This window comes from Erinaceus europaeus, chromosome 16 (assembly GCF_950295315.1).
Source record: "Erinaceus europaeus chromosome 16, mEriEur2.1, whole genome shotgun sequence".
Classification (NCBI taxonomy): Eukaryota; Metazoa; Chordata; class Mammalia; order Eulipotyphla; family Erinaceidae; genus Erinaceus; species Erinaceus europaeus.
Genome location: NC_080177.1, coordinates 74,923,571 through 74,939,833, shown reverse-complemented (window position 1 = coordinate 74,939,833; position 16,263 = coordinate 74,923,571). Strand labels below are relative to the sequence as shown.

At 43.3% G+C, this 16,263-nt stretch overlaps 1 protein-coding gene across 4 annotated transcripts in view; it reads left to right on the top strand.

Moving 5' to 3' along the window:
• Positions 1–8,819: 8,819 nt before the first annotated feature.
• SLC25A21 (solute carrier family 25 member 21) overlaps positions 8,820–16,263 on the top strand; it is a 564,588-nt gene continuing 557,144 nt past the window's right edge. The window contains exon 1 of one of the 4 annotated variants that reach the window (XM_060175444.1): positions 8,820–9,195. In XM_060175444.1, coding sequence (XP_060031427.1) covers positions 9,126–9,195 — 70 coding nt within the window. In that variant the 5' untranslated portion in view covers positions 8,820–9,125. Of the gene's footprint in view, positions 9,196–9,321; positions 9,444–16,263 lie in introns of those variants that run through there. The other 3 variants (XM_060175443.1, XM_060175446.1, XM_060175445.1) reach the window with 3 other exon arrangements.

The window sequence follows — 16,263 nt, the reverse complement described above, 5'->3', positions numbered from 1 at the left end:
AGTAAGGAATTGATTAAAGTCTCTTGGAGGTCTGTTAATTCTATGAGTCCAGAAAGTGAAAATTGCCTCCCTTCTATGTTAGTTCGTTCACTTAAACTTGATTCGGAACCAAAAGCAATGTTGTCCCATAAGGTACATTTGGCAGTGTCCTAGGATTTTGTTGTTGTCACAACTGAGGAGGGAATTGCTACTGGCATCTAGTGGAGGTGCTGGCTATGATGCTGCTGAGAAGCTTGCACTGCACAAGGCAGCCAGTCTCCCACAGCAAAGAACTGTCTGGCTCAGATGCCAATGCTTGCTGCTGTCAGTGAAGAACCCTGACTGGACTAAACTGAAAATTCAAACCATTTATGTATTTCTTTTATTGGAGGGAGCTTTTCTTTTTTTAATTTCTTTATTGGGGAATTAATGTTTTACATTCAATAGTAAATACAATCGTTTGTACACGCCTAACACTTCCCAGTTTTCCACAGAAGAATACAACCCCCACTAGGTCCTCTATCATCCTTCTTGGACCTGTGTTCTCCCCACCCTCCCCACCCCAGAGTCTTTTACTTTGGTGCAATACGCCAATTCCAGTTCAGGTTTTACTTGTGTTTTCTTTTCTGATCTTGTTTTTCAACTTCTGCCTGAAAGTGAGATCATTCCATATTCATCCTTCTGTTTCTGACTTATTTCACCTAGGGAGCTTTTCTAATATCATACATAGATATCATCCTGTTTTTCAAAGTCAAGGATATAGAATCCTATTTAGACTGAATAATTTTATAACTTGATTTGGCTCAAACTTAGTATTAAATATTGTGTTTAGTGTTGGGTAGTATGCCAGCTCCCCCTGGCTTCTGCTTAACCAAGCACCGGTATGCCTGTATAGGGATTGGGTTTGATCCCATTCAAAGCGGTCTATTTACATAAATCACTTTTACATTTACATAAGGCACCACACTCCCTCCAGGGCATCCACCCCCTCTCCTTGTCACACCCTGATCCTCTCCTTGTCATACCCTGATTTTCACCAGTCACTTTTCTCTCCACCCTCTCTATGTCACATCCTGTTTCCACCCTACTTGGCAAGTATATATAAAGACAGCATTGTGAGTTTTAGGGTACTTGAGCTTAGCTTGATATAGATTGCGCTGCGTCCTGCATGAATAAAGAGATACTGCCTACAGCTCAACCATGAGTCCCTGGTCATCTGTTACCCGCCCATGAAGCCATCCCAGCGAAAACAACATAGCCCGGCGAAAACAACAGTGTTTAGGATATTATGACTGTAGACATTTCAAAATTTACCATTTTCTCTCTCTTTTAATTAATTAATTAATTAATTAATTCTACCTCCACTAGAGTTATTGCTGGGGTTCTGTGTCTGCAGGACAAATTCATCACTTGTTGATGGCCATTCTTTTTTTTTTTTTAATTTTTTTAATTAAGAAAGGATTAATTAACAAAACCATAGGGTAGGAGGGGTACAACTCCACACAATTCCCACCGCCCAATCTCCATATCCCACCCCCTCCCCAGTATCTTTCCCATTCTCTATCCCTCTGGGAGCATGGACCCAGGGTCATTGAGGGTTGCAGAAGGTAGAAGGTCTGGCTTCTGTAATTGCTTCCCCGCTGAACATGGGCGTTGACTGGTCGGTCCATACTCCCAGTCTGCCTCTCTCTTTCCCTAGTAGGGTGGGGATCTGGGGAAGCTGAGCTCCAGGACACATTGGTGGGGTCTTTAGTCCAGGGAAGCCTGGCTGGCATCCTGATGGCATCTGGAACCTGGTGACTGAAAAGAGAGTTAACATACAAAGCCAAACAAATGGAATTCCTGAAATGGAATTGGAGTATTACACCAAAGTAAAAGACTCTGGGGTGGGTGGGTAGGTGGGGAGAATACAGGTCCATGAAAAATGATGAATGAAATAGTCGGGGTTGTATTGTTAAATGGGAATCTGGGGAATGTTATGCATGTAAAAAAAAAAAAAAAAAGAAGTAAAAACGCAAAGCAGAAATTGACTGAGTTTGGAGTATGGCACCAAAGTAAGAAAGCAAAAGTACACTAGAGTATGCAGTGAGTATCCCCCTAACACTTCTCCACTATTCGAAGCTTTGGGTCCATGATTGCTCTTTTTTTTTTTTTCTTTTGTATTTTTTTTAAAATAGAGACAGAGAGACTTTGGAGATGGAAGAGGGAGAAAGGGAGTGGGGAGAAAGAGTTAACACCTGAAGCATAGCTTTACCACTTGTGAAACTTCTCTTCTGTAGGTGGGGACCAGGGGTTTGAACCGGGGTTTTGTTCAGGGTAACAGATGCACTCAGCTAGTTGTACCACCACCACACCATCTTCTTTTTTACTTTTATCATCTCTTGTCTGTTAAGGATGTGGCAGGTATGGTTTTTTTTTTTTTCTTCCAGAATCTTGTTTCTCTCTTTTACACAGTGTTTTAAAATAGTATAAATTAGTAGTTTTGGGTTTTGCCAACAATTCCAAGAGGTTAATATGAAGAGATCAATATTTCATAGAGAGTATACTGGCAATTTCTTAATGTTCCTTGGTTTTTAAGATCAATGGTTCAGACTTAAAACATTTTCAATAGAGGGCCAGGCAGTGGAGCACCCAGTCAGTGTGTGTATTACCATGCACAAGGACTAAGGGTCTAGCTCCCACTCCCCCACTGTAGGGGGAGGGGGATGCTTCGTGTGTGGTATATTTCTCTCTTTCTTCCTATCTCCCCACAATTCTCAATCTTTCTCTGCCCTATTAAATGAAATAGAAAGAGAAAACAGAAACAAAACAAAAAGAAAGAAAGAAAGGGAGGAAGGGAAGCAGGGAGGGAAGCAGGGAGGGAGGGAAATGGCCACTGGAAGCAGTAGATTCATAGTGTTGTTACTGAGACCCAGTGATAAACCTGATGGCAAAAATAAGCACTCAGTATGACTTCAAGCCAAGTTGCAGTGTGCTTCTGTCCAAGTTTCCTCATTTGTAAGGGGAGGATAGTCCCTTGTCACAGGAGATTGTGAATGAGATAATGAGTTACAAAATACTCCAGTGTCTGGCTTAAGGTGAACATTCAATGAATGTTTTAACAATTAATAATTTACAGGCTGTGGGTTGCTCTTCGCTTTTCTAGAGCTTCCTTGCTGTTCCCCTGCTCCATTATTTTGTTGTATTCTGTTGTGAAACAACATGTTGCATATCCACCCTACCAGCCTTTTTAGAATTGGATCTGAATTTAGTTCTAAGTGAAGGTCAGTCAAGCTTCTCCAAGGAAACTCTATGGATTTATTTATGCATGTTGACTGTTCTTTGCACCTAGTTTCCCAGCAATGATCCATATAACAGAAACCTGTCCTATGAATGACCTTTCAATGCTGTTTTCATGATAATGCAATCTAGAAAAGCCTCCCGAGGAATTATTTTGCTCACACTAGCAAGTAGATTCTAAATGGAATTAAGAAATGCAGTTCACTGGAACATGATGGCAGAGGAGGACCTAGTGAGGGTTGAATTATGTGGAAAGTGGAAAACTGAGAAATGTTTCACATGTACCAACTACTGTATTTTACTGTCAACTGTAAGCCATTAACCCCTCCGTAAAGAAATTAAAGAAAAAAAGAAATTCTGTTCAATATCAGAATGATCTAACGCTCCAGGGTTTAAGCTCTGTCCCTAGCAACAAAGTGCCTTGGCATTTCTAAGTTATGAATCACTGACAGCTTAGAGCTATGATCTTCTGACCCATTTTTTAAATTTTGTCTTGTTTATTTAATTTCTATTTTTTATTATATTTGATAGAGAAATTGAAAGGGTTGGGGAAGACAGAGGAGAGAGACACCTGCAGCACTGCTTCACCACCCATGAAGCTTTCCCCCTGTAGATAGGGTCCTCGGGCTTGAATTGGGATCCTTGTGCGTGGTAACATGTGCATTCAACCAAATGTACCACCACTTGGTCCCTTCTGACCAATAGATTTACACACAGGGCTTGTGTGCTTGCAAGCAGCATTTATTTAACATTTCTGAATAAGAATAATAAAATAATCTCTCGTGTTGATCAGAATGTCTTAGTTTGGTGCCTATAGACTACTCTTAGCAATGTCTCTACCTATTTTATAGATGGGCTTTCAAAATGGCAAATGTGTTTTTGCACGTGTGAAAAGCATGTTTGGTGGCCAGGTGGTGGGGAATCTCATAAAGCACATACACTGCCATGTCCTAGGACCTGGTCCCCATATGCGGAGGGGAGCTGCAGTGCTACAAGTGCCTCTTTCTCTCTCCCTACCTCTTTCTCTCTCTCCTTATCTCTATCTTTAAAATTAATTAGCTAATTCCCTTTTGTTGTCCTTTTTTATTGTTGTAGTTATTATTGTTGTTGTTATTACTGATGTCATCACTGTTAGATAGGACAGAGAGAAATGGAGAGAGGAGGGGAGGAGAGAGGAGGGGAAGACAGAGAGGGGGAGAGGAAGACAGACACCTGCAGACCTGCTTCACCGATTGTGAAGCGACACCCCTGCGGGTGGGGAGCCGGGGAATCGAACCAGGATCTTTACACCTATCCTTATGCATGGCACCACCTGCACTTAACCCGCTGCGCTACTGCCCGGCCCCCATCTCTATCTCTATTAGAGGTGGTGGGCGGTGGTGAAGAAAAGGAAAGCATTCTGCACCTCCAAAACGACCTTGATCCATGCTCCCTGTGGGGGAGAAGTGATAGGAGGATGAAGATACGAGGACTCCAACTCCAGCTCCATCAGCACCCAGAGGTACTGGAGGAAAAGGAGAGGGACACCAGTAGCTTGGAGGGGGAGAGAAGATTGGATCAGGAAGAAAAAGGGGGCAATTATGTATCAATGTGGACAGATAGTTGTAGAGGGGATGGTTGGCCCATGTCTACAACCTTAGGGGAACTGCGGTGACTTGCAGTGGAGAGACTGAGATTCAGGACCCTGGCGGTGGGAAGGGAGTGCGATCTATACCCCTGTAGACATGTAATTTTGTGAATCAATATTAAATCACTAATAACATTTTTTTTTTAATTTTTTTTCCCCTCCAGGGTTATTGCTGGGCTCGGTGCCTGCACCATGAATCCATCGCTCCTGGAGGCCATTTCCCCCCTTTTTGTTGCCCTAGTTGTTGCTGCCTCGTTGCGGTTATTATAGCCATTGTTGACGTTGCTTTGTTGTTGGATAGGACAGAGAGAAATGGAGAGAGGAGGGGAAGACAGAGAGAGAGGGGGAGAGAAAGACAGACACCTGCAGACCTGCTTCACCGCCCGTGAAGCGACGCCCCTGCAGGTGGCGAGCCGGGGGCTCGAACCGGGATTCTTACGCCGGTCCCTGCGCTTTGCGCCACGTGCGCTTAACCCGCTGCGCCACCGCCCGACCCCCAACTAATAACATTTTTTTAAAGGAAAGCAAAGATAGCTGCTGGGAATAGTAGAGTCATTATGCAGGCACCCTGGTGACAGCAAAAAGAAGACAGAAAGAAAGGAAAGGTGTGTTTTGACAGTCACGAAGAGTCTCTGAGCCTACAATAGTTATGTCTTTTGAATGGTGTCATTCCTGTCACATTCCATTGAGTACTAAGGGATTATATAGCACTTTCTGTTTAGACACTGAAGATAAACTTAAACTTGAATAAGTGATTCTATATTGCACTCAATATGTCATATTTAATTAGTAAGAGATTGAAATATTGAATGGGCTGGGCGATGGCTCACCTGGTAAAATTCACATGTCACTATAGGCAAAGACCCAGGTTCAGTCCCTGCTCCCACCTGCAAGGGGGAAGCAGTGCTGTAGGTGTCTCTCTCTTTCAGTATCTTTATAAAAAGGAGAGAAGTAGAAATGGCGGACGGTAGATAGCATAATGGTTATGAAAAGAGACTCTTGTTGTGCCTGAGGCTCCAAAGTCCCAGGTTCAATCCCCCACACCACCATAAGCCAGAGCTGCTCTGGTTAAAAAGAGAGAGAGAGAGAGAGAGAGAGAGAGAGGTAAAAAAAAAAAAAAAAAAAGACAAGGTAAGCTTAGGAAAAAAAAAAAAAGGAAAAAAAAACTGGTGGGAGCAGTGGATTTGTTGTGTAGGTACTCCGAGCCCCAGTGAAAACCTTAGAGGCAAAAAATGGAAAAAAATAGAAAAATTGGGAGTCGGCCGGTAGCCCAGCGGATTAAAAACACCTGGCACAAAACATAAGGACCAGCATGAGGATCCCAGTTGGAGCCCCCCCCCCCGCCACCTGCAGGAGAGTCACTTCACAGGTAGTGAAGCAGGTTTGCAGGTGTCTTTCTCTCCCCCTCTCTGTCTTCCCATTTCTCTCTATCATATCCAACAATGACGACATCAATAGCTACAGCAATAAAAAAAAAAAAGGCCAGTAAAAGGTAATAAAAACTATTGATAAATAAATGTTAAAAAATAGAAAAAATTCTCAAAAGCTTTTACTCAATCTGATTAGCAAACATTTATGAGAACTATTAATGGATAAAAAAATTCAAACCTAGTGAGTTTAATCAAATGAGAAAATTTAATTTTTCATATCTGATCACATAAGCAAGTACTTCCAATGGCTCATTTTATTTTTTTACCAGAAATAATTATCAGCAAAATGTTTCTAATTCAGATTGTAAAATAAAAAAGCAAAGCCAGTTGTTGTATTTTGTATTTATTATTAGGAATCATACACAGTTTATTATATCCTGTCACTAGCATGCCACAATTTCTGCCTTCGAGAATGGCACTTTCCTGTGGTTCAAACTTAATACAGTACTTAATATTAAATTGCATGTGTAAGGTGTTGAGCCCAGAAGTTTGAGTCCCGATCTCACGCAAAGAAGACCAACATCATGTGCAATAGCAAGAGCCTTTATTAGCAAGCTTAAGCTTGGGCCGCCGACATCCTTCCACCCAAGGGAAGAGTCTGCGACTCCGATCATTTTTCATCCCACCTTTTTATAGTTAGCACAGGGTGGGTACAGGTGGAAATATTTACGCAGAACAAGGAACAGTTGGTTTCAGGTTAACGGCTGTTCTCAATATTGGGGCTTTTCTTTAACCTCTACATAAGGTTTTATGATAGTAAGAGGCTCTCAAATCTCCACTCTCTTTTTACTTTTTTTTTTTAAAGAATTTATTTATTTATTTATTCATGAGAAAGATAGGAGGAGAGAGAGAACCAGCCATCACTCTGGTACATGTGTTGCCAGGGATCGAGTTGGGGACTTCATGGTTGAGAGTCCAATATGCCACCTCCCGGACCACCTTTCTTTTCACTCTTATCATCTCCTGCCTGTCAGGGGTGTGGCAGACATTTTTACTCCCGGAATCTTATTTCTCTTACACTTGCAATTTGTGGTTTTAAAAGAGTGTAAATTATATTTATTTATTTTTCCCTTTTGTTGCCTTTTTTAAAAAAAATTGTTGTAGTTGTTATTGATGTCGTTGTTGTTAGGGTAGAGAGAAATGCAGAGAGGAGGGGAAGACAGAGAGGGGCAGCCTGCTTCACCTCTTGTGAAGGGACTCCCCTGCATGGGTGGGGGGGGCTTGAACGGGGATCCTTATGCCAGTCCTTGCTTTGCGCCACCTGCGCTTAACCCGCTGCACTATCCCTGACTCCCCAAAAGAGTGTAAATTAACTTTTTTTTTTTTTTTGCCAATAATCTTAAGGAGTTAATATGAACGAGCTAAAGTTCTGTAGAGAAACAACAGTGCTCAGTGCCTTCATGTGCCCTGATTATTTAGATCACTGGTTCAGACTTAAAGACACGTCAACAGTTATTGGAGAACATATTAAAATCCAGGTTTCTGAGCTCTATACCTAGAGATTCTGATTCAACAAGTCGCCTGTGGTGGCATCATGAACCTGCTTTTCTTTTTCACTGATGCAGCAGTGTCCTAAGGCTATAGCTTGAGAAACTCTACCTGGCTGATTAGGTCTCTCCTATTTTTGGTCTTTGCACAAATAAATGTTGAGTTGAAGAGGTATGAGATAAATCACCGTAAGGCCCAACCTACCCTTGTATTTGCTTTGACTTAAGTTGGTTGCTGCTTCCAACTTATAACCTGTCCTTTTAATTTTATTTTTTAATATTTATTTTCCCTTTTGTTGCCCTTGTTGTTTTTTGTTATATAACCTGTCCTTTTTAAAAAATATATATTTATTTCGGTTCAGTCCCCCAGATCCCCACCTGTAGGGGAGTCACTTCACAAGCGGTGAAGCAGGTCTTCAAGTGTCTATCTTTGTCCCCCTCTCTGTCTTCGCCTTCTCTCTCCATTTCTCTGTGTCCTATCCAACAACAGCAATGACAACAATAACAATCATAACAAGGGCCACAAAATGGGAAAAATGGCCTCCAGGAGCAATGGATTCATATAGTGCAAGCACCGAGCTCCAGCGATAACCCTGGAGTATATATATATATATATATATATATATATATATATATATAATTTGGATAGGGACAGAGTGAAGCGAGTAGGGAAATAAGGAGAGCGACATCTGCATTGTGAAGCTTTCTCCTGGCAGGTGGAGGGCAGGGACTTGAACCCGGGTTCTTGTGCATTGCAGCATGTGCACTGAACCAGGTGCCCCACCATGTCTTTTTCCTTTCTCTTTTTCTTTCTTTCTTGACTTGAACCCGGCTTCTTGTGCATTGCAGCATGTGCACTGAACCAGGTGCACTGAACCAGGTGCAGCACCGTGTCTTTTTCCTTTCTCTTTCTTTTTCTTTCTTTCTTGACTTGAACCCGGGTTCTTGTGCATTGCAGCATGCGCTCTGAACCAGGTGCAGCACCATGCCTTTTTCTTTTTCCTTTCTTTCTTTCTTCCTTTCTTTTTTTTGGAGGCGCACTGTGTTCCGGCCAGCAGAGAGGGGGCAAGGGTCGCCTCCGGCTGGCCGCGTTTATCAGCGCGGGCAGGTGCAGCCGGGCTCCGCAGGCGGCCTCGATGATAGCGCGGGCGGGGCGGCCCCGGAGCCCCCGCGCGAGTCTCCCCGCCGCCGAGTGCCGCCCGGAACCCGGCAGCCGAGCCCCGCGGCCAGAGGTGGCGCCGCGCCAGCCCAGCCAGACAGCGCCCCGGCTCTCTCGCCAGAAGCCCCGCGCGCCCCCCTCAGCCGGCTCCGCGTCGTCCGAAGATGTCGGCCCAGCCCCACGCCGGCTTCGCGAGCGAGGCTGCTCGGCAGATCGTGGCCGGCGGCTCCGCGGGTAAGGCCGCCCCGCCGCGGGCGCAGTGGCTTTTTCCGTCGCCGGTCGCGCGAGCGCGAGTTGGTCAGGTCACGCGAGTGTTGCGTCGCGGGCCGGCCTCTGGGCCTCGTGGCTCGAGAGTTCGAACCTCGGCAGCTCGAGCGCAAAGCGGAGCTGGGGGGAGGGTGTCCCCTAGTAAAGTGGCCGCCGCCCCAGCGCCCTCAGCTCGCAGGTTCCTGGCCTTGTGTGTTCCTAGCCTGAAAAGCAAGGTAGGCAGCCCCGTGGCCTGCAACTTCGGCTAGGCCTTTTTCTCGCCTAGCTAGCTTAGTTTCCTGAAAACCATCCAGCTCCCCGTCGGGCATGAGTTTTCCTGCCAAGTGTAGCTTCTTCGCAGCTAGCTCAGCTCTTACCTGAACTCTGGCTCAACTCGTAAAGGTATGCGCCTCAGGACTGTGCAGGTCTTGGAGACTGCTTGCCTGGGGCTGTTCGCGTCATCTCTAGACATATTAAAATTAAATGCATATATTAAGACGTATAACACCTTTTAAAAAAAATTATTTATTTTTTAAAGTTTATTCATGAGAAAGATAGGGGAGAGAGAAAGAACCAGACATCATTCTGGTACATGTGCTGCCAGGGATTGAACTCAGGACCTCATGGTTCAGAATCCAACACCTTATCCACTGCACCACCTCCTGGACTATGATATAACACCTTTTATATACTGCATTTACATTCATTTATGGAGAATTATGCTGGGGGTAGGACTTCAGAGAAATCTATAATGGCCAACTTTAGAAATATTTCCTACGCATGTTTAGTGCTACAGAATTATTGATAAGAGTCCAGGATAATTTGTCCTCCCAGGTACATAAGAATCATGTTTTCTTCCTTTTCGTCAGACTTTATGTTTACTGGACTTTGATAAATACAGGCCACTCACATTACATATATATTCGGTTAAGGACCACAAAGAAAGCAATAAACATTAGAGGCAGAATTATAATAAATGCAGAAAAATTATCTGAATCTCTCTCACTGGTGCTTACTGATGCTAAAAAATCAAATCCAAATCCAATACGTGTGTGTAATATGATTTTTTGATGGTAAAGGTTAAAAATACATTGACTGTTTTTCCTAAGAATTTAGTGTGTGTGTGTTGGTTAAAGACAAAAAGAAATTGAGAGGAAGGGGGAGATAGAGTGGCTGATAGAGTACTGCAGAACTGCTTCACCACTCATGAAACTTTCTCCCTGCAGGTGGCTACCATGGGCTTGAACCTGAGTCCTTGCACACTGTAATAATGTTAGCTCTGTCAGATGTGATGCCACCTGGTCCCTAATCTGACTTTCTTAAAGGAAAAATATTGTGAGGCTTGTAAGAGAAATACCGGGGGATCATGGGATTCTCTCAGTAGGTCTGCAATGTCTTCCTGAACCAGACTGGAATCAGAAATTAGGGAACTCAGGAAGCAAACTCTTGCCATCTCTTTAATGCATTATCAAAAGATTAAGCAAGTCCAACATAGGGTATTGGCTAATAAGGGGTCACAAATATCACTGTTATAGTTATTATAGTGGCTTACCATATTTAATAGATTTGTCTGGTAAGGGATAAATCTTCCCAAAGGCTTGTTTTCTCTTCTATTTTCCTTTCTTAGTCCCTCATCCCCCACATCAGCTCTGGGCATGAAAATCATTTGTAAGACCATTATGCTGTCTCCCCTGTCCTGCTCAAATAAACCCAGAAAATTCATTATCTCCACATACATAAAAAGAAAAGTGTCATTACTGTGCCAGTTTCCTTGTCCCTCCTTCCACAGACATCACCAAAGAGGTCCCATGCTAGACAGTCTAAGTAGACCCATATTTACTGCTCGAGCTGCTTGAAGAACCCAGGCAAAAGTGCTTTTACAGATTTTTACTGAACTCTGCAGCTGTATCCTATGTGGGAGTGAAGTGAAGTGAAAGGTCCTGTGTGTAATTGAAACTAGGGAGGTGTGTGAACTAGGGCTTTGTGGCTGTTTAGCCCTACAAGATAAGGAGAAAAAGGTCTCAAAGCAATTCCTCACTAGGGTGTTTACTTCTTTAGGCTGAGAGAAGTCATGGGGCATTCTGCCAAGACTCAGATCTTGCCTTTGTGACTTCTTTTATTATTTATAAAGTGAAACACTGACAAGACCATAGGATAAGAGGGGTAAAATTCCACAAGTTCCCACCACCAGAACTCCATATCACATGAACGCCCCTGATAGCTTTCTTATTCTTTTTTTTTTTTTTCCCCCTCCAGGGCTATTGCTGGGGCTCGGTGCCTGCACTACGAATCCACTGCTTCTGGAGGCCATTTTTACCCTTTGGTTGCCCTTGTGTTCCATTGTTGTAGTCATTATTATTGATGTTGTCATTGTTACATAGGACAGAGAGAAATGGAGAGAGGAGGGGAAGACACAGAGGGGGAGAGAAAGACAGACACCTGCAGACCTGTTTCACTGCCTGTGAAGCGACTTCCCTGCAGGTGAGGAGCTGGGGGCTTGAACCGGGATCCTCGCCGGTCCTTGTGCTTTGCGCCACATGTGCTTAACCCGCTGCGCCACCGCCCAGCCCCCAGCTTTCCTATTCTTTAACCCTATGCAAGTATGGACCCAGGGTCATTATTGGGTGCAGAAGGTGGAAGGTCTGGCTTCTGTAATTGCTTCCCTACTCGACATGGGCAATGACAAACCGATCCATCCCAGCCTGTCTCTCTCTTTCCATAGTGGGGCAGAGCTCTGGGGAAGCTCCAGGACACATTGGTTGGATTGTCTGCCCAGGGAAGTTTGGCATCATGGTAGCATCTGGAGTCTGGTGGCTGAAAGAAGAGTTAACAAACTCTTAAGCCAAACAAATTGTTGACTAATTATGAGCTTAAAGTCAAGAATATTTTAGATGAAGATTTGGGGTCTCTATTTTGGATATAGCTAGTAGGTCTATTTACGGTGTATTCAAAGAGGCCCATGACTTTACTAGTTTTTTGCCTAAGCCTGAAATCTGATATGCAGGTGGACCCAAGTTACTGTCTGGGGAGATAATGGAAAAAGGGCTAGAAAGCTGGATCAGGGCAGAGAGTAGCCCCCAAAATAGGAAAAGTGTATAAATATTGTTGACTGTAAACCCCACCGATTTGATAGCCACAGCCTATATTCAGCACAGGAGCCTATGTGACCTCTGCATCCCTGCAGGTCCAAGCTCGCATTCTGTGGTCATTCGTAGGAATGTTCCAAGTTGCACCAATTTCAGGACCCATCTTCCTCAGGTGGTAGATAGAGTATGTTATCCAGCCTCCCTTTGGAGGATGAAACATTCTCTACCATTGCTGATTCACATTGAGGGCAAGGTCCCATGGGGGCCCACAAAAGGGTCCATTATGTTATTCCTGATGGAGATGACCAGTGACAATGGAGAAAGGGATCTATTTGAGGTCTAGGCTCATCATGTCTGTGTGGCAATCCCAAGACTACTTGACTAAGGCCCCAGATCATGGGGTGGCCTGATAATGATAAAAAGTCATCATTAAAGTATGCCAGTCTCTTGCCCTTATTCAGCTTTTGTAGTCCTTACTTTGATAAGGTTAGCTTTCGAGTGTCTGAGTGAAGTATAATAGGAAGTAGGTGAGGAGGGTATCTAGGTCTAGGTAGAAACTATTCCATTAGGAACTTTATGGTGTCTTTTTAAGTCTTTCTACTTGCTTGTTTTATTTATTGACTTACTGCAAACAATTGTGCACTTTTGTTTTCAGGTATATATTTTACCCTAATTTATGGATACATGTGAACATAGACCCTATCTAATGGGACCTGGTCTATCTCTAAGTTTTGGGGCTTTGTTAGGAAGTGAACCACCAAAGTGGAATTAAGGAGTGCTATGAGAAAGGAAAGGTCTCACCTGAGTAAATAAGGCTGAAGGGTTGACATTCCACCCCTGACGTCTCTGGACACAGTCTGAAGTGAAGCATGCCGGGGTGGTACTCACAGCATTGATTAGGTTGGGATCAGCAGATGCAGTATCAGTTGGTATAAATTGAGAGAAGCATGCAGGAAATGAGTCTCACCCTAAAGGTTCCAGGACTGGTGCAAATATAGGCTTTATAGAGGAAGTAGGAGGTTCCTGCTGTATTAGGGTTAAAGAAGGCAATAGATAGTTATTGCTATAATCACATTATTTGGCAATTGGGTTAACTTTGAAAAATCCCATTGTTAGGATTTGCTGTATCATATAAGACCTCACCATAATTTATGTCCTTTTATGTTATTTATATATAGCTGTATCTTATAAAGTAACACCACTGTTTGCTTCTGGTCTAAGCTTTTAGGAGGGTCAACAACAAGTCGTTGTTAGAAATGTATTAACAACTTGAGCCCCATGTTAAAATTCAGTCTGATTACCAATTTGGAGTCATAAGTGCTTAGATTGAAGGAACATATATATATATATACTCAGCCTATGGTCTGTGCATTAAGAAGTTTGAGACATTCAATCAATTTTCCCCCTCTCACATTAATTAAATAGTGATCTATGAGACTGCAAGTTAATAGGAGTGTACATCAACACCATTCCCACCACCAAAGGACTGTGTCTCCCGCCTCCTCGTCTCCAGTGAAGCTGAACGTTTACTTTCACCCTATACCAGAGACTTTGGTGCCGTACTCCAAACTCAGTCAGATCTCGTTTTGGCCTTTGTGACTTTAATGGAGATTTGCAAGGGTGTTGACAGGCCACACTGTAGTCCTATTTCCTGGTATCTCTCTTTATTCTTTCTCACAATTGGCTGCTGTTTTCTGCTTTTCAGTCCTCTAGGCAAAACATGGTCTCCAATATTTCAAGGGTTTTACATGCTCTCAATTTGTTTAATGTGTGTGTGTGTGTTTATTGGTTTGAGAAAAAAAATTGAGAAGGGGAAATCTAGAGGGAGAGAAGCTGAAACACCTGCAGCCCCACTTCACCACTCTTGAGCTTTCCCCTGCAGGTGGGGACTAGGGGGTTGAACCCAGGTCCTTGTGTACTGTAATGTGTGCATATAACCAGGTATGCCACCACCTGGACCCTGCTTTTGATTTCTGTTCTGTAGAGGGAGATTGATTACTTTTTTTTCCCCCTTCAGTTCTAGTGTGAAATCCTGGGTGATGAATAAAAATAGGGCCCAGGAGGTGGCTTCAGGGCAGAGCACATGCCTTGCATGTGTGAGGTTCTGGGTTCTGTGCACAGCACCAGAGACTAACAAACAAACAAAACAGGTGTAACTCCATGAAGAGTGAAGTGCTTTGATAGCTCTCCTTCTCTTCCTAAATCTTTATTTCTCTCTTCCTGACTCATAAAATATGGAAATTCATCTGCAGAAGTGACTAAGCATTATGCCACAGGTACAAGGCAATGGTTTTGTTCATTGGTGTTAGATTAAAAAAAAAAAAAGTAGAAATGACTCAGTGTTGGTTAAGACTTACTTCTGTACCAGTTGATCATGACCAAAGCTCAGATGGATGAGCAGGAGGAGGAGGAGTAACAGGAGCTGTCTTCCTGAAGATTATTTACTGAAGAAGTTTCCAAAGAAGACCTTTAAGTATGCGAAAAGTGTCTTCTGTAAAAAAAAAAAAAAAACTTCTTGTCTTTTATTATAAAATAATTAAATATTATTTATTAGGTAGGCCAGAGAGAAATTGAAAGGGGAGGAGGAGATACAGAAAGGTCTTAACACAAGGATCTGGGTTCAGGCCCCCGGCTCCCTACCTGCAGGGTTGAAGCAGGTCTGCACATGTCTTTCTTTCTCTGCCCTTCTTTGTCTCCCTCACTTCTCTCAATTTCTCATTGTTCTGTTCAATAAAATGAGAAAAAAAAAAAAAAGGACTCCAGGAGCAGCAGACAGCACCGAGCCTCAGTGACAACTTTGAAATCAATCAATCAATCAATCAATCAATCAATCACTAAGAGAGAGACAGAGACAGACCCCATGCAGCCCTGCTTTGCCACTCATGAAACTTTCCCCTCCAGGTGGGGGCCAGGGGCTTGAACTGGGCTTCTTGCACACTAGTAACATGTGTCCTCAAGTAGGTGTGCCATCACCTGCCCTCTGCCCGTCCCTGCACCCTGTGACAGGATAGTTTAAAACTTTCTGCCCAAGTGCCCAAGGCTGGGGAGTTAGCATAGTGATTATGCAAAAGGCCTTCATGCTTGAGACTTAAAGACCCTTGATTCAATCCCCAACACCACCATAGGCCAGAGCTGAGCAGTGTTTGGTTAAAAAAAAGCTGGCTCCATAGCTCGGGTTAAAGCACTGGTCTTAGGAAAACACACTAAAAATATAGGACATAATTTTAAATCTTATTTTTAAAACCCTTGGTCAGAAATATCTTATGCATCTTTATTTACACACACACACACATACACACACACACACACACACACACACACACACACACACACACTTTCTACCTTTTCTTACTCTGACCCATACTAGTTAAGATACAGTTAAACAAAATGCCTTAATAGGCCGTGTGTATACTTGTAGACCTCTGGAGTTTAATGTGAACTAGCTAATAAAAGGGTTGATACACCAGGGGGTAATCAAGGTAAAAAATGTGGATCAGTGAAAATTCTAATTCAGAATGGATGCAGAAGGGGCAGGCACACATATGATTTGGATAAATGGCACCTTTAGAAAGTTGGGATTCGGGAAACTGCACTTGTTTGATAATAAATAGCAGGTTGCAGTGAAACAGGTGAGCCTCATGACACATCAAAGGGAGGCTGGAACCCATTATCTGGGTAATTAGGGAGGCAGCCCCTCCCCACCCCACTCCCAGTGCAACCACATAGGAGGAAGCAACTCTGTGGCTCCAATTAATTATAACATACCTTCAAGCGATGGATTTTAATTAAAATGGAATCTTGTCTTAAAGCAAATGCGGTACTCAGACAAATCCAAGCACAAATATAACATAAAGTGTGTAACAGCTTTTCAAAGGCCCTTTGTTTTACTGCGCGTCGCTGAGAAGTTTTCATCGTACTGGTGTATGGGAGTCCGTGACTCAACTGACAAGACTACATAAAGTAGCTTTCA